Here is a 15711-nt window from a genome sequence, read left to right as displayed (position 1 = left end):
AATATTTTGTTAATTCCATTTCGTCCATAACAGAGAAGAGCGACAGTGACAGTGAAGGACAGTAGGCAGTAGGATTAGATTTGAGAGAAGACTAAAAAGGTATTAATTTTATTCATCAAAAAAACAAATTCACATACGCACAAATTAAGCTCCAAGTAGTAAATTAAATTAATTTAAATCTGGTCAATCTGTGTGCATAAACTTTATATCCTGAATTTTTCGCAATTTAATACTTAATAAGATGTGTCAATATGTTCTCATACTATGAAAAATAACGGAAATTTCAAATTATTTGAAGTCAACTTCATGTCATACTTGATCAAAGCCAACTTAAGGTTATAAAAATTCATTGTTTACATTTAATTTTTTCGTCAAATTTTAATCGATTTAAGCCATTATTAATGCACAGGAAGTTGATATTTCAAAGTTAATTCATCGTATGAGAAGATATAGACATATTGACTTAATCAACAAAGAAAGAAAGAAAGATCGAATCTTTAAAATATTAATGAAAGCAATTAGCATACGGACACGTTCTACTTAAAACATTTTAATGTAAAATTTATGAAAATTAATGCTAATTGTAGAAATGAAAACGACTTTTCTCGAAGAATGTCTCGACGATATGTATAACGGTATTATGTGACATTTTTTTTGTAGAATAAAAACTGACAAAGAAATTTTTTTTCAATGCTAATTCGATTTTTCTATTTATCAAAAAATGAATTAATTAATTATCCATGAATAGAAAAATTGAATTAAAAAATTTGTTTTGGGAAAAAAGCAATTGGGGGAAAAATGTTAGTAAGAAAGTAATTAGGTCCCTTAAGACTTAAGTAGATGAAAAGAAATTAAATTTTCGAATAAAATATACTCAATTTCAATAATTAACAGTGTATTTATGTGTAAAATTATTAACGTTTATTATAAGCTCACGATTATTTTATTGTTTCATTAAATTAGATGAAAGGAAATCCAATTTTTATTTAAAAAAGAAAGACATGAAAGGTTTCAGTTTACAACGACACTCAAAATTTTGTTTCTATCCACTAAAGTGAGCTTTCTTTACCATGTAAATGCATTTTTTATTTTTTGTTTGTCGTTATTATTATTATTTTGTATCATCCATTCCGCAAAGTTATTTGAACAAAAGATTTAATTAGAGATTATTATGTTGATGAGACGAATGAAGAAAATTGTAATTAAAAAAAAAGAATAAATCCATAAAAGAAACAGATTAAAATAAAGAAATATAAAAAATTAATTTATGTCCATAAATATTTTATTAAAAAGTTTCCGATTTCTTACAGCTCAAGTTTAATACGGCAATAAATGCATTCAGCCATTAACAACTTTATTGAATTTGAATAATTAACGGTTTTCTGAGATTTGAATTCTTTTTAGTTTTCTGATATTTGAATTTTTGACAACCCTTGAATTTTTTGACAAATTGTCAACATTTGAATTTTTGAAAACCGTTATTTTAATAATTTCTATATTCTTCAATAACAGAGCATCCAAAATTATCACGTGATAGCTTATAATATTTTTCAGCTCTTTCCAATGTTCTGACGAAATTCTCATCGTGAGTAATGATGATCAACATGAATCTTCCATTATCTCTCTCAGCAACCAGCTGTCCTAAAGCATTACTTAAACTTGTTACATTATTATGATCAAGATTTGTTGTCGGTTCATCTAAAGCTAAAATACCACAGGAACTGCTGAATGTATCAGATAATGCAATACGAATAATTAAGGATGCAAGGACTTTTTGTCCAGCAGAGCAGCGACCGCGCATATCAATCTCCGCACCTCCTTTAACTTGAACAACTCGATAGCTGTAAGAACGACGAGATTTCTCAGTTTTTGTGACTGTTGCTGTTTCTTCCTCTTCAGTCTTAATCATAATGTGATCAATGTCATTTCCTTGATAAATACTGTTCCATAGTTCCTTCATGATTTGATTAATTTGGTCCATTTTCTCTTGATGATATTTAAGCAGTGCTTTTTCTAATGCAGCTGCATATTTCTTTAAATCATCAACAGCAGCGCTCATTACTGCTTCCTCGATGACAGCATCATTGTACTTTTTCTTTGCTTCTTTGTATTTTGGTTCCTTCATTTCCATTTCAACAACTTTTAATTGATTCTTTAATTCACCTTCGCGTCCTGCCATTTTCTGTCGATTTGTGATGATTTTATCGATTTCATTAAGCAGTTCATTCTTTTCTTTACTCATTTTTTTGAAATCTAAATTGCCAATTCGACTTTCTAGCTTGGCAAGATTCTTTTCAGCTTCAACTTTGTCCTCAGCTAGCTTCAATAAATCAATATTGTCCATGATATTTCTGTAGGTTGTTTCCTCGTTGGCCAAAACACTATTTAATTCCTGAATCTCAATTGCCTTCTTTTTGATTTGTTCCTGAATCGATTTTTCAGCAGCTTTAATTTTATCAACATTACTTTTAAGTCTTTCCAAATCTTTTTCTAAATTCATCTTCTCAAGTCCATCAATATCCCTTTCCAAACGTTCAATCTCTGCTTGATCAACTTTGAGCTTATTTATTATGTTTTGTTCCTTATCAATTTTATATTTATGCTGATCGCGAGTTTTCTTCATTTCAATTTGACACGATTCGAGCTTTTTGATTGTTGGAACTAAATTTTCTTCATTTTCCTTGACTTTTTCTTCTAGATTATTGCGATCTTCCTTCAATTGCTTCAATTGATTTTTAAGGAGATCCATTTTTTGGACACGTTCTTGATATTCATTCTTTTTTTGATTGAGATCATTCAATCGTTCACGAGTGTTCATTAATTCAGCTTGGAAGCTGTTGATTTCCTCATTAAGCTGCTTGACTTTTTCATTATTTGCTTTAATTTTCTCTGATAACTCCTTCCTTTCAGCTTGTGCTTCTTGTAGTGATTTTTTTGGAACATTGCTTGGAAGTTTTGACTTCAGTGCATTGACATCTTTTGTTTTTGTCGCGATTGTACGCTGCAAGTCATCAAGCTTACAAATATCAGCAAAAAATGATTGTGAAATAATGTTTAATAAGCCTTCAGGTTCAGCAACAACTGATTCGAGATTCTCCTTTTCTTCAGCCTTCTGTTTGATTTTAGATTCGAATTCCTTTTGTTGTGTTTCAAGCTTTGACTTTTCCTTGTTTAATTTATCCAAATTATCATATGATGATTTAAGCTGTAGTAACTTTTCATATGTTTTTCTTTCTTGTGTTAATTTGGTATTTAATGCAGTGATTTTTCTGGGAAGTTCCTCGATATTCTCTTCCAACTCAGCTGTAAATGGAAATTAAAATAACTTTATTAGTAACGTATTTTTAGGATTTAAATTTTGTTTTCTAGAGGTTCAAAATTTGAACTTTAAAATTTTAAATAAATTTTGACCGTTACAAACCTTTCAGTTTATCTGCATCATCTTCCAAATTCTTGTGACATAGCGGACAGCATGGAGTGTCGTTAATTTTATCAATAAAGTCTTTATAAGTATTTTTGGATGATTCTTTCACTGCCAGTTCCATATTCAGTTTTTCAACTTTTTCCTTCTGTGATGCTAAATAATCAAGATATTCATCCAGCATGCATACATCGCCAATGTCTTGTTCAATTTTATGAATCTCTTGATCTTTTTGTTTCTGTTGAGCACGAAGATTTGTACGTTGATCTTGCATGCGATCATGTTCGCGTTGAATATTTTGCAGACGATCTTTAATCCCTTTCACTTCACTTTCTAGTTCCTCACGTTTCGATTGAACTTTTGAACGGAAGTTGGCATCAACAGTTTGCTTTCCGAATAAATTCTTCAGACTTGATGAAAGTTTATTCTTAATTCTATCAAATTCCTTTTGATCTTTTGACAAATCATTCTGTTTGGAATCAAGTTCAACGGAGACTCGGGATACTGACTGCAAAATTTCAATGTCATTCTCAAGCTGATGTAAGGTATCTTCCAATTCAATGACATCGTATCCAATACCTTCTTGCTGTTCCCTCAATTCATCGACTTTATTTTCCTCATTAAGCTTGTTTAACTTTTTCTCATATTTTGCTATTGCTGGAGTTAATTCATTTAACATCGGAATCGATTCTTCAGAATCTTTCAGTTCTTTTTGAATCTTTACAGCACTAGCTTTATTGACATTCAAAGAATCACGTTGAGTTTTGAGATTTGTTTCAATTTTCGTTCTTTCCTCACGCAGCTCATCAATCTTGCCTTGAAACTTTTGCTCGTCGTTTTCTTCAAGCTTCTTTAATGACTGAATATTCTTTTCTTTTAGGACAATATGTCTCCTAATATCCTTAAGAGTGTCACCGATATCTTGTGTATCTGCTGCTTGGTCTGCATCATAGTCAAAATCAAGCTCCAAAGTTGAACAAATATCTTTGACTTTTCCAAAACGTTCAGATTTTAGTTCCTGAAGCTTTTGAATCTTATCAGTAATGTTTGAAGCTTTTAAGTTTAAATCACTCAATGACTTTTGATTTTCACGTTCTTCCGAGACTAACTTTGTGTGCTGACTCTGTAATGACTTTAATTCATCCTTCTTTTCTTGCTGATTTTCAATGAAATTTGCCATTTCGCATTCCAAGTCATCTATAGTTCCGACAAGTTTCTTTTTGATTTTTCCTTCAAGTTTGGCACTTTCTTCTTCCTTGTTGATGATTCTGTGAATGAAAACTAGTTTTATGAATTAAATCATAGCGAAAAATAAGTAACCAACTTACGTTGATTCAAATGACTTCTTTTCAATCATTAATTTGGCAAAATCTCTTTCTTTTATCATAATTTGTTCCTTCTTTGCATCCAATGGAGCCATTTTCTGTTCAAACTCATCATATTCCTTTTTAATGTTCTCTAATTTACTCTGAAAGTCCTGAATCTTAAATTCCTTCCGTTCTACCTCAATTTTCAATTCCTTTTGAGCCTTTTTCTCAAATTCCGCTTCTTTTAATTTTAATTCATATGTCTTTCTTATTTTGCCGATCTTGTTAATTGCATTGTTGTATTCCGTAGTTCCAAAAATAGCATCAAACTTTTCTTTCAGCTTTTTACCTTCATCAAGTGGCCAATTCGAATCCTCTTGATGACAGAATATGACATTGTTAAGGATGGCTTTTGAAACACCCATTGATTCACACATATGGTTATTGATGTCATCAACACGACCACTGATAAACTTACTATCATCACTATCGCTGTATTTAATTGTCGAGTCAAAAGTTTGGAATTTGGGTTTTCCTTTATACATCTCAACTCGCATTGCTCGGAAAACTGTCTTGTCAACGCCATTCGGATCTGTAATCTATAAAAATAATGTTGTCAATTATGTCAGGCATGAATAATAAAACTTACTGTAAGTTCCACTCTTGCATCGCTTTTCTTTTGGTTTGTCATTAATTTTACGTCGTGTACAAAATTCTTTCCTTTGTCTGAATTAGTCGGAAAGTCTCCTGTCAAAGCATATTTCAAGCACTCAATGATCGTTGTCTTGCCACATCCGTTTTCTCCGACAATTAATGTTAAAGGTGTACTAAATTCGATTTTCTATTGAAAATTTCTGTTAAAAATATTATTTTATGAATTAAAGCAATTAACTGACCTGTCTGTCATCACCAAATGATCGAATACCCTGTATATTTAACTTATTTATCATAGACATTTTAAAACTTAATATAATTAACTTAGTTATCACTTATTTTTGTTAAATTGTGAAATTTTGTTTTGCCGCTAATTTATGAATTTTTTGATCTACAAGAATATCTACCGAGTTCTACCAAAACATCTTCAACGTGCAAATACCTCTATAATTCACCATAAATTTCATAATCTTCAATATTTCAATTAATTAAGTTTTCTAGCCATAATGAGTGACGATTATCTTAGTAAACCATTATCAATCGGTGGTAGTGACCTTGGACTCGCTCCAGGTAATTAAGTTCAAGAGAATTATCAAGCCACAGTGGAAAATAATCAAATTTGTATTTTCAGCACCTTCAAAAACAGTTCCAAAATTCACATCACCTTATCTCAACTATGATACTCGATATATGAGGCAGGCGCAGCCTGAATTTATATTCCCAGAAGGTGCATCAAAACAAAGAGGTCGATTTGAGCTGGCATTCAGTCAAATTGGATCTGCCGTAATGATTGGTGCTGGAATTGGAGGCGCTGCTGGATTATACAATGGAATGAGAGCTACATCCTTAGCAAATCAGACCGGAAAACTCAGAAGAACACAAATGCTTAATCATATAATGAAGCAAGGAGCTGGAACTGCAAATACACTTGGAACAATCGCCGTCATGTATTCATTGTTTGGTGTCATATTGTCACAAGTGAGAGAGGATGATGAAATAAATACAATATTGGCCGGAACAGCATCGGGATTATTCTATAAATCAACGGCAGGACTTCGAAAGTGTGCAATTGGTGGAGGTCTTGGTCTTGCTATAAGTTCTGCGTGGGTACTTTATAATATGTCAGGATCTAAATTTAACAAAAATTATATGTAAGAAAATCCCGAAAAACTAAAAATTAATGCTAATATGTATAGAGTATAGGTGAATAAAACATAAATCTGTTATGATGGAATCGATCGAGATATAACGGACATAAAATATTTGAAATTGTTTTAAAAGGGGTATTTCTGTGTTTTTTAGGAAATTTGTGAAAATCAACATCTGAATTAATTCTCCTTGATTTTGTACACTTTAATTAAGCTATCTAGGCTATTACACAGCATAATCAAATTGATATTCAATTAAATAACTATAAACAATTTGTGGAACAAAAGAAACAAAGCTGAAAAATGGATTTAGAATTAAAAAAGGTACCGCAAGGTTAAAAATTTATATTAAACCGCAGAATTACTTTAATTAACAATATTTTAGGCATTCACTGAGATGCAAGTGAACAAAATCGAAACAACCAAAAAGGTCCGTATCTTAGATTCACAAATTGACATCCTTAAGAAGTCAAAACAAAGATTGGAATTAACATCAAGGGAACTTAATGGATTGAGCAAGAATGGTAATGTTTATGCTGCTGTAGGACGTATGTTTGTAATGTCATCAGTTCCTGAGATAAAGGATGATTTGAAATTAAAGCAGGACAAATTGGAAGGAGTTATTGATAGCTGCGACAAGTCAAAAGAAGTTCTGCAAAAGAATATGAAGGAACAGGAGAATGCACTTCGAGAATTGGTCGATGCCAAGAAGAAGGAATCTAAATAAATTATTATTAATCCATTCTTTTCATTAATTACTCATTAATAAATTTCATTTTATTTAACAAATTCCTTAATAAATTGTCTTTGAGATTAACGATTTTTTGAAATTTAAATTGCCTTTCGAATGTTAGCTTAATTTTAAGAATATTTTTTACAGTTTGTCCGTCTTTGTTTCTTTAAGGAACTTCTTGTGAAGTACAAGGATTTGGGTAAAAATTGTGTCCACGGTGATTAAAAAAGTGAATTGTTGAATAAAATTAATTAAATTAATTTAAATCATATGAGCATCGAAAAAAAGCGCTTAAGGCAGTGATCAAGTTTCATGCTAGTTCGAATATTCTCATAGAAAAATTTATTAGAAATCTTAATTCATTTTTCTACAAATTTCACGGAGTAATTGAATAACACATATTGTAAGTATATTATTAGCCATAAAAGCCATCAGAATATAGTGAAATTAATTAAAAGTTGTGAGAAATAGTTAAAGTTTAAAGGTGAAATAGATAATCCATGAATTTTTAAAAACCTGTTTTTTCTCACTTTTATAATTATCGGAAAGTTTACGTATCTGATAAGTATGTTAGCATTTTGTCAAGGACATGGGATATTCCACGAGATCAAAAGACAAAAGAAAATACCTTTCTCATGCTGACTAATTATATTTTATGACTAAGAAATGTTGATTTCATAAATTTTGCAAAACGGTGATGTGTTCATTTTATCCACTATAGATTCCAATACATTACCTTCCAGATAATACAACATACAGAAAAATGAGCGATAACAATTCTACAGATAATGAAAATCAGCCTCGTGGGATTGAGGCGGTGAAAATCCATATGATGGAAAACAAAATTGAGACTGCATTATGGGTTTCGAGAGTTCTTTCGATAGTATTTGCAATTGGCTATTTACTTCCAATATTTGGGTAAGTTAAAATACATACATATAAATTATTGATTATTTTCCCATCATCTTTATTAATTATTCAATTCATATATACACATTGTCAATTTCTCACGTAAAAAACATAACTTTTTGTTATTACAGAAGTTCCCAAAGTGCATTCTACAAAGTCCTAATTTCGAATGCAGCAACATCAGCGCTTCGATTGCACCAGAGATTGCCTCAAATCCAATTTACAAGAGAATTTTTGGCACTTTTGTTACTTGAAGATTCATGTCACTACCTTTTCTTTTCACTCATATTCCTATACGTTCAACCATTCATCGTAGTTCTATTTCCCGTTGTTTTATTTGCCGTACTCCATTCGGCTAGTTATTCATTGAAAATGCTTGATGTAAGTATATGCAACAGTTTGATTACGTCATTATTTTCGTGCGGTGTTAAAATCACACAGACTCATCATCATATTTATGGCCGCGTTTGGCCAGGCAGTGTGAAAATTGTATGAAATTAGCCGTATAAAGGTGGCTGTTGCGCATTTAAAAAATTATAATTTAACGGCTATTGAGAATTTAAAAATTAACGGTTTTCAAAATTTTAAAAATTTGTTCTTTTTTCCAAAATATTCAAATTATAACGGTATTTCAAAAAACAAGTAATAAGCTACAGTCAGTCATTACAAACAGGCGATGTATATAATTATGTCGTAAAAAATGTGTTCATGGCCACAAAAGAACGAATTGTGGCAAACTCAATCAGATGTGTCAATGATGGTTGGTGAAGATCACTCGATCATCATCTTATTCGTGTCTGGTTTTATGAAAAGTTTGCGTGCGGCTTAAAATTCATACATATTCACGTGCTATGGTGTTGCGGTACATTGATTTAATATCTCACTTTTTCTTTAATTTCTATTTTATTTATGCTTAATATTTTCTTATATCCAGTTACTCGGCCAGAATAGTTGGTGGGGTGCAAGATTATTGATTTCACTTGTTGAATTCCAACAAAGAAACATTTTGAGATTGATTGCCTTTTCCGAGATTTTCCTAATGCCCATCGCAATTGTCTCAACCTTTACGTAAGTCATCATTATTCTAATTACTATGTATAGACATACTCATTAAAATTTATATCTATAAATCTTTAGTGGACGCGCTGGACTTATGACACCATTTATTTACTACCACTTCTTGACCTTGCGTTACACATCACGTCGTAATCCACATACTCGCAACATGTTCCACGAATTGAGATTGGCAGTTGAGAATATTGCAAATAATCCAAAAGCTCCACCAGTAATTGGAAAAATTTTACACGGTGCTATCCGTTTAGTTAATCGTTTGGCACCACAAATGCAGCCACAACAGCATGCTCAGTAAAAAGTTACAAAAAATATATATTTTTTTTTGAAATTATGAAAAGAGTCATTTTGACGGGTTTTCAATTGTCGTTTTGGTAAGATGGATATACTTTAATTTACATCCGTATAATTCTTGTAACATTAATTGTATGATTTTTAATAATATTTATAATCGTATTTCATGGAAATGGAAGTCTTTTTCTTTATTCAACGAATTAGTTTTTGGTACCCAGTGACATTTTCTTGCATATCAATTATCTTTGTGGAGTCAATTTTCTAATTGACATTTCTATTAACTTAGCTAACGGCAATAATTTTATATTAAATGTGGCTTGATTGCTGTGGAACTAAATAAAGTGGCAAATTTAAAATTTTAAAATACGTTAAATTTTAAATCACAAGATGCAGCTACAATAAAGTGTTTATGACACGTGCTGTTTTATCTATAAATTATCACCGGCAAACAGAACTGACCACCCATAAACCCCACACATACACAGAGAGAAAAATATTCGAGAAAAACAAAATAACTTTTCAATGAGATCAGCCCACAATACCTACATACATACTTTAGCATTAAAAAAGACATTTTGCAAGAAAATGTCAATAAGTTAGTTCGCTATTATCAAGTAATTGTGTTTGTTTATTCCTTTTATACTGTTAATTGTTTTATAGTCCTACCTGCTCATCCAATCCACAATACACAAGTGTTTCTCATGATAACTAATTTTTTTGCAAATAAATTGAAAAAATGTCAATAAAAATTAATTAAATTGCCTTGCTTGATTGATCATAAAATGCTATTTTTAGAATTTCCTTTACAGACACACAAGCTGCGAATTTAATTTTGTGAAAAATTAGCAGACTTATTTCATTAACTCTCTTTATTTTACAGTAAAACCGCAACAAATCAACTTCCTTTTCACATCTCTCAGGATGTTTGTTTGCAGCCATACATACATAGGACGTGAAGAATGGATATCTCAAATTCCATTAGACATAAATCTGCGTTGTGTTATTTAAAAGGTTTCAAATTGTTTTTTCAAGGATATTTAAGTAGGCTTTTGGGTAGTTTTGTCTGTTTGATTAATCAACTTGGATAATCATGACTATTGGATGCACTGTCATGATCATTAAGATGCTGACTTTAGTCATTATTGCACTTGGTATCAGCAATAATCAAGCAACATATAAGGGAAGTCATGGATAACAATTGATCTGTACGTGAGGCTAAGTTCAAGTTATTGCATTTACTATGAATCACACCTTTAAGCACTTAACAGTTAATGGTATTCTATACAGATAGCCTAAAATTTTTTATCAAAGACAGTGGTGGTCAACCTTCGTACCACCAAATTTTTTTGGAAATGTCAAGAACCGCATGTTGTATGTTCCTTCCGCTGTGACTCATCTCCAAGGTGTGCCGTGACACAAAAAAAGGTTGCATACAACTGATTTAGATAAGAAATGTTATCAATAATCGATTAAATTACGTAAACATGCAGTATAGACAACTTAGTTATCATTGAAAATTCAAAAATGCGCTTTCGAAATTTAATCTGATAATTTCCTTACTTGTGTAAGAAAATTTCATAATCGATGTTCTCAAAATTCTTAATGAAAACTGCTCGTGTCAGATGAGCTTTTCTTATCCTTTCTATCAGCATATTTTTGATTAATATAGAATGGAATTTTTCGCTTTATTTTATATTTTTTTGAGAAAAGAAAAATTGAGAAAATTATGTTTTTCTTAATTGACATGCTTCAAAAAACATGTCACCCGTATCCACGTTTTATTTTCTCTCATAATAATATTTTTTATACAAAATAATTAGAAAGTAGGAATGGGGAGTCGCATGTAAGTAGAGCTATATTGAATAAAGAATTTTTTAGTCATTGTTGTGACTTGATGGGGGGATGAAGGAAAGGAAAATATGAATGAAGGGTGAGAATGTAAAGTTATTGACAAGAAAAATAGAAAAGATTAATTAGAATGATGTCATGAACATGAACATTTTATGATTATGAATAACATACAATGTCTTACAAGCTGAGATTTTTTATTCATGGATCTTTAAGAAGAAAGACGTCAAGGAAAGTGTTGAGGATAATTTAAAATTAATTTTAATGCATTGAATGGATGAGAGCAGGAAGACTGAAATTGTGTGTAAACATAAACACAACCGTTTGCATTAAGGCTTGAATTGTAACGTTCGACGCTTTAAAGTTCTGCAATAAATAATGGTTTGTTAAGCTTGTTTTGGAATAAGACGTTAAACCTCTCAAGCTCCTTGAAGGATAATTTCCGAACTTCGCTCTTTCCTGTTATGAAATCCGAAACCGGTAAGCAGTCTCGCTATTGAAATTGGCAACTGATCTAACAGAAAAAGTATAAGGCATCCAGAATGGGATCCGAACCCATGCCCTACAATTTCCGGTCGCATTCTCCTACCACTGTGCTATTGAGAGTTATTCGACTATATATGCTCAAGATATATGCAGCTCTCGAATCATTCAATTGATGGAATGTTTGCTTCCAATCCAATAAAAGAGGCTACTCAGCAGAGATGTATTAGTTCAGTTGAGGGCAACCTGTGTGCTGTCAAAATCTGTTGAAAATGCCAAGAATCGTGTGTCGGTTTCGGTCCTTGCAAATCATCAAGGTGTACCGTGAAAAAGTTAAGCATCAGGATTCTGTATTAGTTCATTGAAATATAGCGTTGATATGTGATTGGCTTTGGACTAGAAGGTGACAAATAAGCTGAAGAATTGTCCTACTCCAAAAGGTCTAATGCCAAGTGTCTTAGTCCTAGTGCCAAAAATATAAGAAACTTCAAATTATCCATACTCAAGATAATAATCAATATGCCAACAATAACACATCAAGTCAGCCCAGCAACATCAGACAAAGACGAACCACAAGGAAAGACTCTTCTTACCACAAAAGACTCCACAATGTCTAGATGGTACACCCAAAAATAGCTTGCAAATTGATTTTAGTGAAATAAATTTTAATTACTCTGCATTTATATCATGCTTTATTTTTTTTGTAACACATCATATAGTCAGTCAATCTTAGCCAACGCCTTGAAGTATAAACATAAAAAATATTGCACAGACCGCCATTGCTGAAAAATATTTGTGGTTAATGTGTATTGTACACATATCTCGCAAGCATGAGACTTAAGAGAGGGTATATCATTGAGTACGGGAAGAGATACATACATACCATCGGAGATAGAAAAACCATCGGCATAAAATATTGATTGCGAATTTTTATGAATGAAATATGAAAATGTTTATGATTTTTGTGCTCAACCGCAACATTTTTATGATCGAATGCAAAGAAACGCAGAAACGAAGGAAAGGAGCGAGAGAAATAACACAGAGATAGAGATTGAAATGCATTTGGAATTGCAAAAAAGAAAAAATATTCATTTCAACATTTAATTAACTTTTTTTTTCTTACTCTTGTGCTTGCTTTGTGTCACTTTATGGCGAAACATACATAAAGTTTGTCATAATTTACTTGCGAATTCCATACTTGGATCAATTTACAGATTGTTGGTGATCAGTGTTGTTAATTTTGATGTAATGACTTGGCTGGATCAGATCTGAATATTTCAATCTAAGACTTAGAAATCAGCTGATCCTTCTTCCTTGATTACACATCTAGGCATGTAAATATGCAGCCAAATGCGCAAGCCAGGTAATCTTTGTCCACATAATACTAATCTTAATCCAATTTCTCCTTATACCTATACTGTTCCTTCATATTCGGTATCTGGTATCTAGTATAAGGCAGTGGTGTACAACCTGTGAGCCGCTGCATCCTAGTTTGTCGCCAAAAATTTATGGAAATGCCATGATCTTTATGTCTTGTGTATTTTCGGTCGAGGCTTGTCAACAAGGTGTGCAAGGTTACCAACATGGTGGTATATGATATGGTAGGTTGTAATTTATATCCTTTGAAAGTGTCTTTTTATAGTTAAAACCAACATCTAACTTCCCCGAGGGCACCTCCCGAATTTAAATCCCTTTGTCACTTTGGATCCCTTTTAGTCAGCATAAACCATCCCTATGCAACTTACAGATTTTAAACAATGCCTACTTAGCCATTTGTGCCAAAACACAACACTGCAAGAAGATAATATTGGAATGCATTCAACACAGCACATTTGGAAGCCTTAAAAGTCATGCTTGTAAAATCTCACGCAAATTTCTCAAATTCTAGGCAAATATTAAGACGAGTTTTATGCTGATCTTAATTTCATCGACATATCAAATTCAATGTACTTTTATTTTCTTCCTCATTAATGTGCACAAGTAAAACCACAGAGATTATTGTATCAGACCTGATAAGCGAGAAAAAAAAGCAATATTTATTTTATAAACGGAAGATATCTTAAGTAATTTGCTCTTATCAATGTTCCTGAACAATCATTACAAACAGCAATATCGTGGGAAAAATTAAAGTACTATGTGGGATTCACTTCTACAATGTCCGAATTTGTATAATTTTTTCTGAGGTTTTTCTGGTTTTGTTCATGAATTTTCCCTCGGTATTTAGTACTAGAAAAAGTAAGTAAGTAAGAAATTACTAGATGCGAGATTTTGGTGTGCTCTGGATGCATTTCAAGGTCTTAGATTTGTGCAGTGGTGTCAGAACTGCATCCAGGGAGGGATTTTGGGGGTGAATGGAAAATTGGAACAATCCTACATCCGAAATTTGATGTCTATGCGCCTACTTAGATTGAAGCTAAAATTAGAGTCGATTTAGCTTAAACTAGGTTGATTCAAGGTTAGGGTGAAGTGAGAGGGAGAATGGAGGGGATTGTTATCCCCTATGGAAGATAGAGTATCCGTAGAGAGGCTAGCTTAGATAGTACTCAAGTGAATCGACACTAAGGAAAACCGTGCATCCTTAAGCACACCAACACACACCAAGCCTACTGTTCTAAGTGTTACAATTGAGAAAAACTACAATATCCTCAAAACACAGACAAACTGGCACATCAAACTCATAAAAACCTGTTAATACTTCCTTCCAAGTACAAATAAGTATATCAGACAAAAATGTATCAGATAATAAGGTAAAAAAAAGTATGTTCAAAAGATAGAGCTTAATCTATAATAAAATTTAATTAAATTAATTTACTTGTTTATTGAATTACATGAAAATTAAATTGAGCATATCCGTTTCAGAGAGAAGAGAAGAAAAATATTTTCTCGTATTATTATGTATGTTACCTGTAATAACTGTTTATCCTCTTCAAACCAATTCCCGACAATGCTCAATTATCGAAAACTGAACTGTGAAAAAATAAAACTGTTCTTTTAGTTCCTCCCTTCTAATTTCATGCAATCATAATATTTTGATTCTTAACACTCAAAGCAGTAATTTTAGACTGGAAAGAATGTCATTTACTAGCTTGAAGAAGGACATCAAGTTGCCTGAAATGAGGAAAAACTTATCAAAAATTAATAAGTCTTTAAAATATATGAAATTTATTCAACAGATGGTATGTGATTAGAGTAGTGGAAGTAGTAGCAATAGAAGTCAAGTTTTATTGTGTGAAAAAAGGAGCCGATTGCGTGCAATGAATAATAGACATGCAACAACAACAATAACGGCAATACACAAAAAGACTCTTTTTCGAATGTGTTGCACCAACCTTAACAAAAGACACGTCTCATCTTCATGATATCGATTCCTTTTTAATTCATCCATTCGGAAATTGCCAGGCATTATAAATTACATGTATGAGTATTATGATGAAGTCACTTTAAATTGCAACATGTTGCAGTATGATTGACATCACACACCAGATTGTTACTTGCTCGTTCAAAATTTCATCTCCTTTTCGCCTTTCTTTTTGTTCCTTTTTCTTGGATCTTAAGAAAGTATCAGAATTTGATACCTTTGATGCTTGCTATGATACTGTATAGTTCGGAATTTCTTATTGATTTCAAGGATAATTTGATTATTTTGTGTAATTTTATTGAAATTTATTGTTTTCTTGATTAATCCAAGTAAATTGACTGATTCCATACAAAAGTTACTGAATTTTTATAAATTTCAATTTTTAAAAATACGTTACTGTTGAATTTTTCGACTATAATGCGCAATATGAATCCATTTGACTCATAAATCCTCGCATTTTCCCATTCCATCTTCAACTCATAAAG

At 31.8% G+C, this 15711-nt stretch overlaps 5 protein-coding genes across 9 annotated transcripts in view; 4 read left to right on the top strand and 1 right to left on the bottom strand.

The window, feature by feature from the left end:
• The window catches only part of uif (sushi, von Willebrand factor type A, EGF and pentraxin domain-containing protein uif), a 30389-nt gene extending 29157 nt beyond the window's left edge, over positions 1-1232 (top strand). For all 4 annotated transcript variants that reach the window (XM_070639155.1, XM_070639154.1, XM_070639153.1 and 1 more), the window contains one exon: positions 34-1232. In XM_070639155.1, the coding sequence (XP_070495256.1) occupies positions 34-65 (32 nt within the window). In that variant the 3' untranslated portion in view covers positions 66-1232. The remainder of the gene's footprint in view (positions 1-33) is intronic.
• Positions 1233-1280: 48 nt separating this feature from the next.
• rad50 (DNA repair protein rad50) lies at positions 1281-5762 on the bottom strand. The gene is made up of 5 exons (XM_070639056.1): positions 5625-5762; positions 5378-5569; positions 4750-5327; positions 3422-4689; positions 1281-3303 (listed from the first exon to the last, which is right to left on the bottom strand). The coding sequence occupies exons 1-5, from the start codon at positions 5682-5684 to the stop codon at positions 1484-1486; spliced, it is 3918 nt and encodes a 1305-aa protein (XP_070495157.1). The 5' UTR covers positions 5685-5762; the 3' UTR covers positions 1281-1483.
• A 45-nt stretch (positions 5763-5807) lies between these two features.
• Positions 5808-6644, top strand: Tim23 (translocase of inner mitochondrial membrane 23). Its single transcript, XM_070639165.1, has 2 exons — positions 5808-5952; positions 6014-6644. The coding sequence occupies exons 1-2, from the start codon at positions 5889-5891 to the stop codon at positions 6535-6537; spliced, it is 588 nt and encodes a 195-aa protein (XP_070495266.1). The 5' UTR covers positions 5808-5888; the 3' UTR covers positions 6538-6644.
• Positions 6645-6688: 44 nt separating this feature from the next.
• On the top strand, positions 6689-7366 carry Pfdn1 (prefoldin 1). The gene is made up of 2 exons (XM_070639167.1): positions 6689-6854; positions 6916-7366. Exons 1-2 carry the CDS (start codon positions 6834-6836, stop codon positions 7255-7257), a joined length of 363 nt encoding a protein of 120 aa, XP_070495268.1. The 5' UTR covers positions 6689-6833; the 3' UTR covers positions 7258-7366.
• A 142-nt stretch (positions 7367-7508) lies between these two features.
• Kr-h2 (Krueppel homolog 2) lies at positions 7509-9901 on the top strand. 2 transcript variants are annotated; one of them, XM_070639163.1, is made up of 5 exons: positions 7509-7666; positions 8007-8181; positions 8304-8553; positions 9107-9240; positions 9310-9901. In XM_070639163.1, exons 2-5 carry the CDS (start codon positions 8027-8029, stop codon positions 9539-9541), a joined length of 771 nt encoding a protein of 256 aa, XP_070495264.1. In that variant the 5' UTR covers positions 7509-7666; positions 8007-8026; the 3' UTR covers positions 9542-9901. The 2 variants fall into 2 exon arrangements, with proteins under 2 accessions (XP_070495264.1, XP_070495265.1); XM_070639164.1 differs by having other exon boundaries at positions 7533-7666; positions 7985-8181.
• Positions 9902-15711: the final 5810 nt, after the last annotated feature.

Source organism: Chironomus tepperi, unplaced genomic scaffold (genome assembly GCF_022539635.2).
Source record: "Chironomus tepperi strain 1889 unplaced genomic scaffold, CSIRO-AGI_Ctep_v1 contig_177, whole genome shotgun sequence".
Classification (NCBI taxonomy): Eukaryota; Metazoa; Arthropoda; class Insecta; order Diptera; family Chironomidae; genus Chironomus; species Chironomus tepperi.
The sequence above is the reverse complement of the archived record's forward strand: the minus strand, read 5'-3'. Positions and strand labels throughout refer to the sequence as shown.

Coding starts and splice junctions, on each gene's coding strand:
- Kr-h2 (XM_070639163.1), top strand. CDS start 8,027: ATGAGCGATAACAATTCTACAGATAATGAAAATCAGCCTCGTGGGATT. Junction 8,182..8,303: donor TATTTACTTCCAATATTTGG/GTAAGTTAAAAT, acceptor TTGTTATTACAG/AAGTTCCCAAAGTGCATTCT. Junction 8,554..9,106: donor ATTCATTGAAAATGCTTGAT/GTAAGTATATGC, acceptor TCTTATATCCAG/TTACTCGGCCAGAATAGTTG.
- Pfdn1 (XM_070639167.1), top strand. CDS start 6,834: ATGGATTTAGAATTAAAAAAG. Junction 6,855..6,915: donor TGGATTTAGAATTAAAAAAG/GTACCGCAAGGT, acceptor ACAATATTTTAG/GCATTCACTGAGATGCAAGT.
- Tim23 (XM_070639165.1), top strand. CDS start 5,889: ATGAGTGACGATTATCTTAGTAAACCATTATCAATCGGTGGTAGTGAC. Junction 5,953..6,013: donor TGACCTTGGACTCGCTCCAG/GTAATTAAGTTC, acceptor TTGTATTTTCAG/CACCTTCAAAAACAGTTCCA.
- rad50 (XM_070639056.1), bottom strand. CDS start 5,684: ATGTCTATGATAAATAAGTTAAATATACAGGGTATTCGATCATTTGGT. Junction 4,690..4,749: donor AAGAAGTCATTTGAATCAAC/GTAAGTTGGTTA, acceptor TTTCATTCACAG/AATCATCAACAAGGAAGAAG. Junction 3,304..3,421: donor TGATGCAGATAAACTGAAAG/GTTTGTAACGGT, acceptor TTCCATTTACAG/CTGAGTTGGAAGAGAATATC.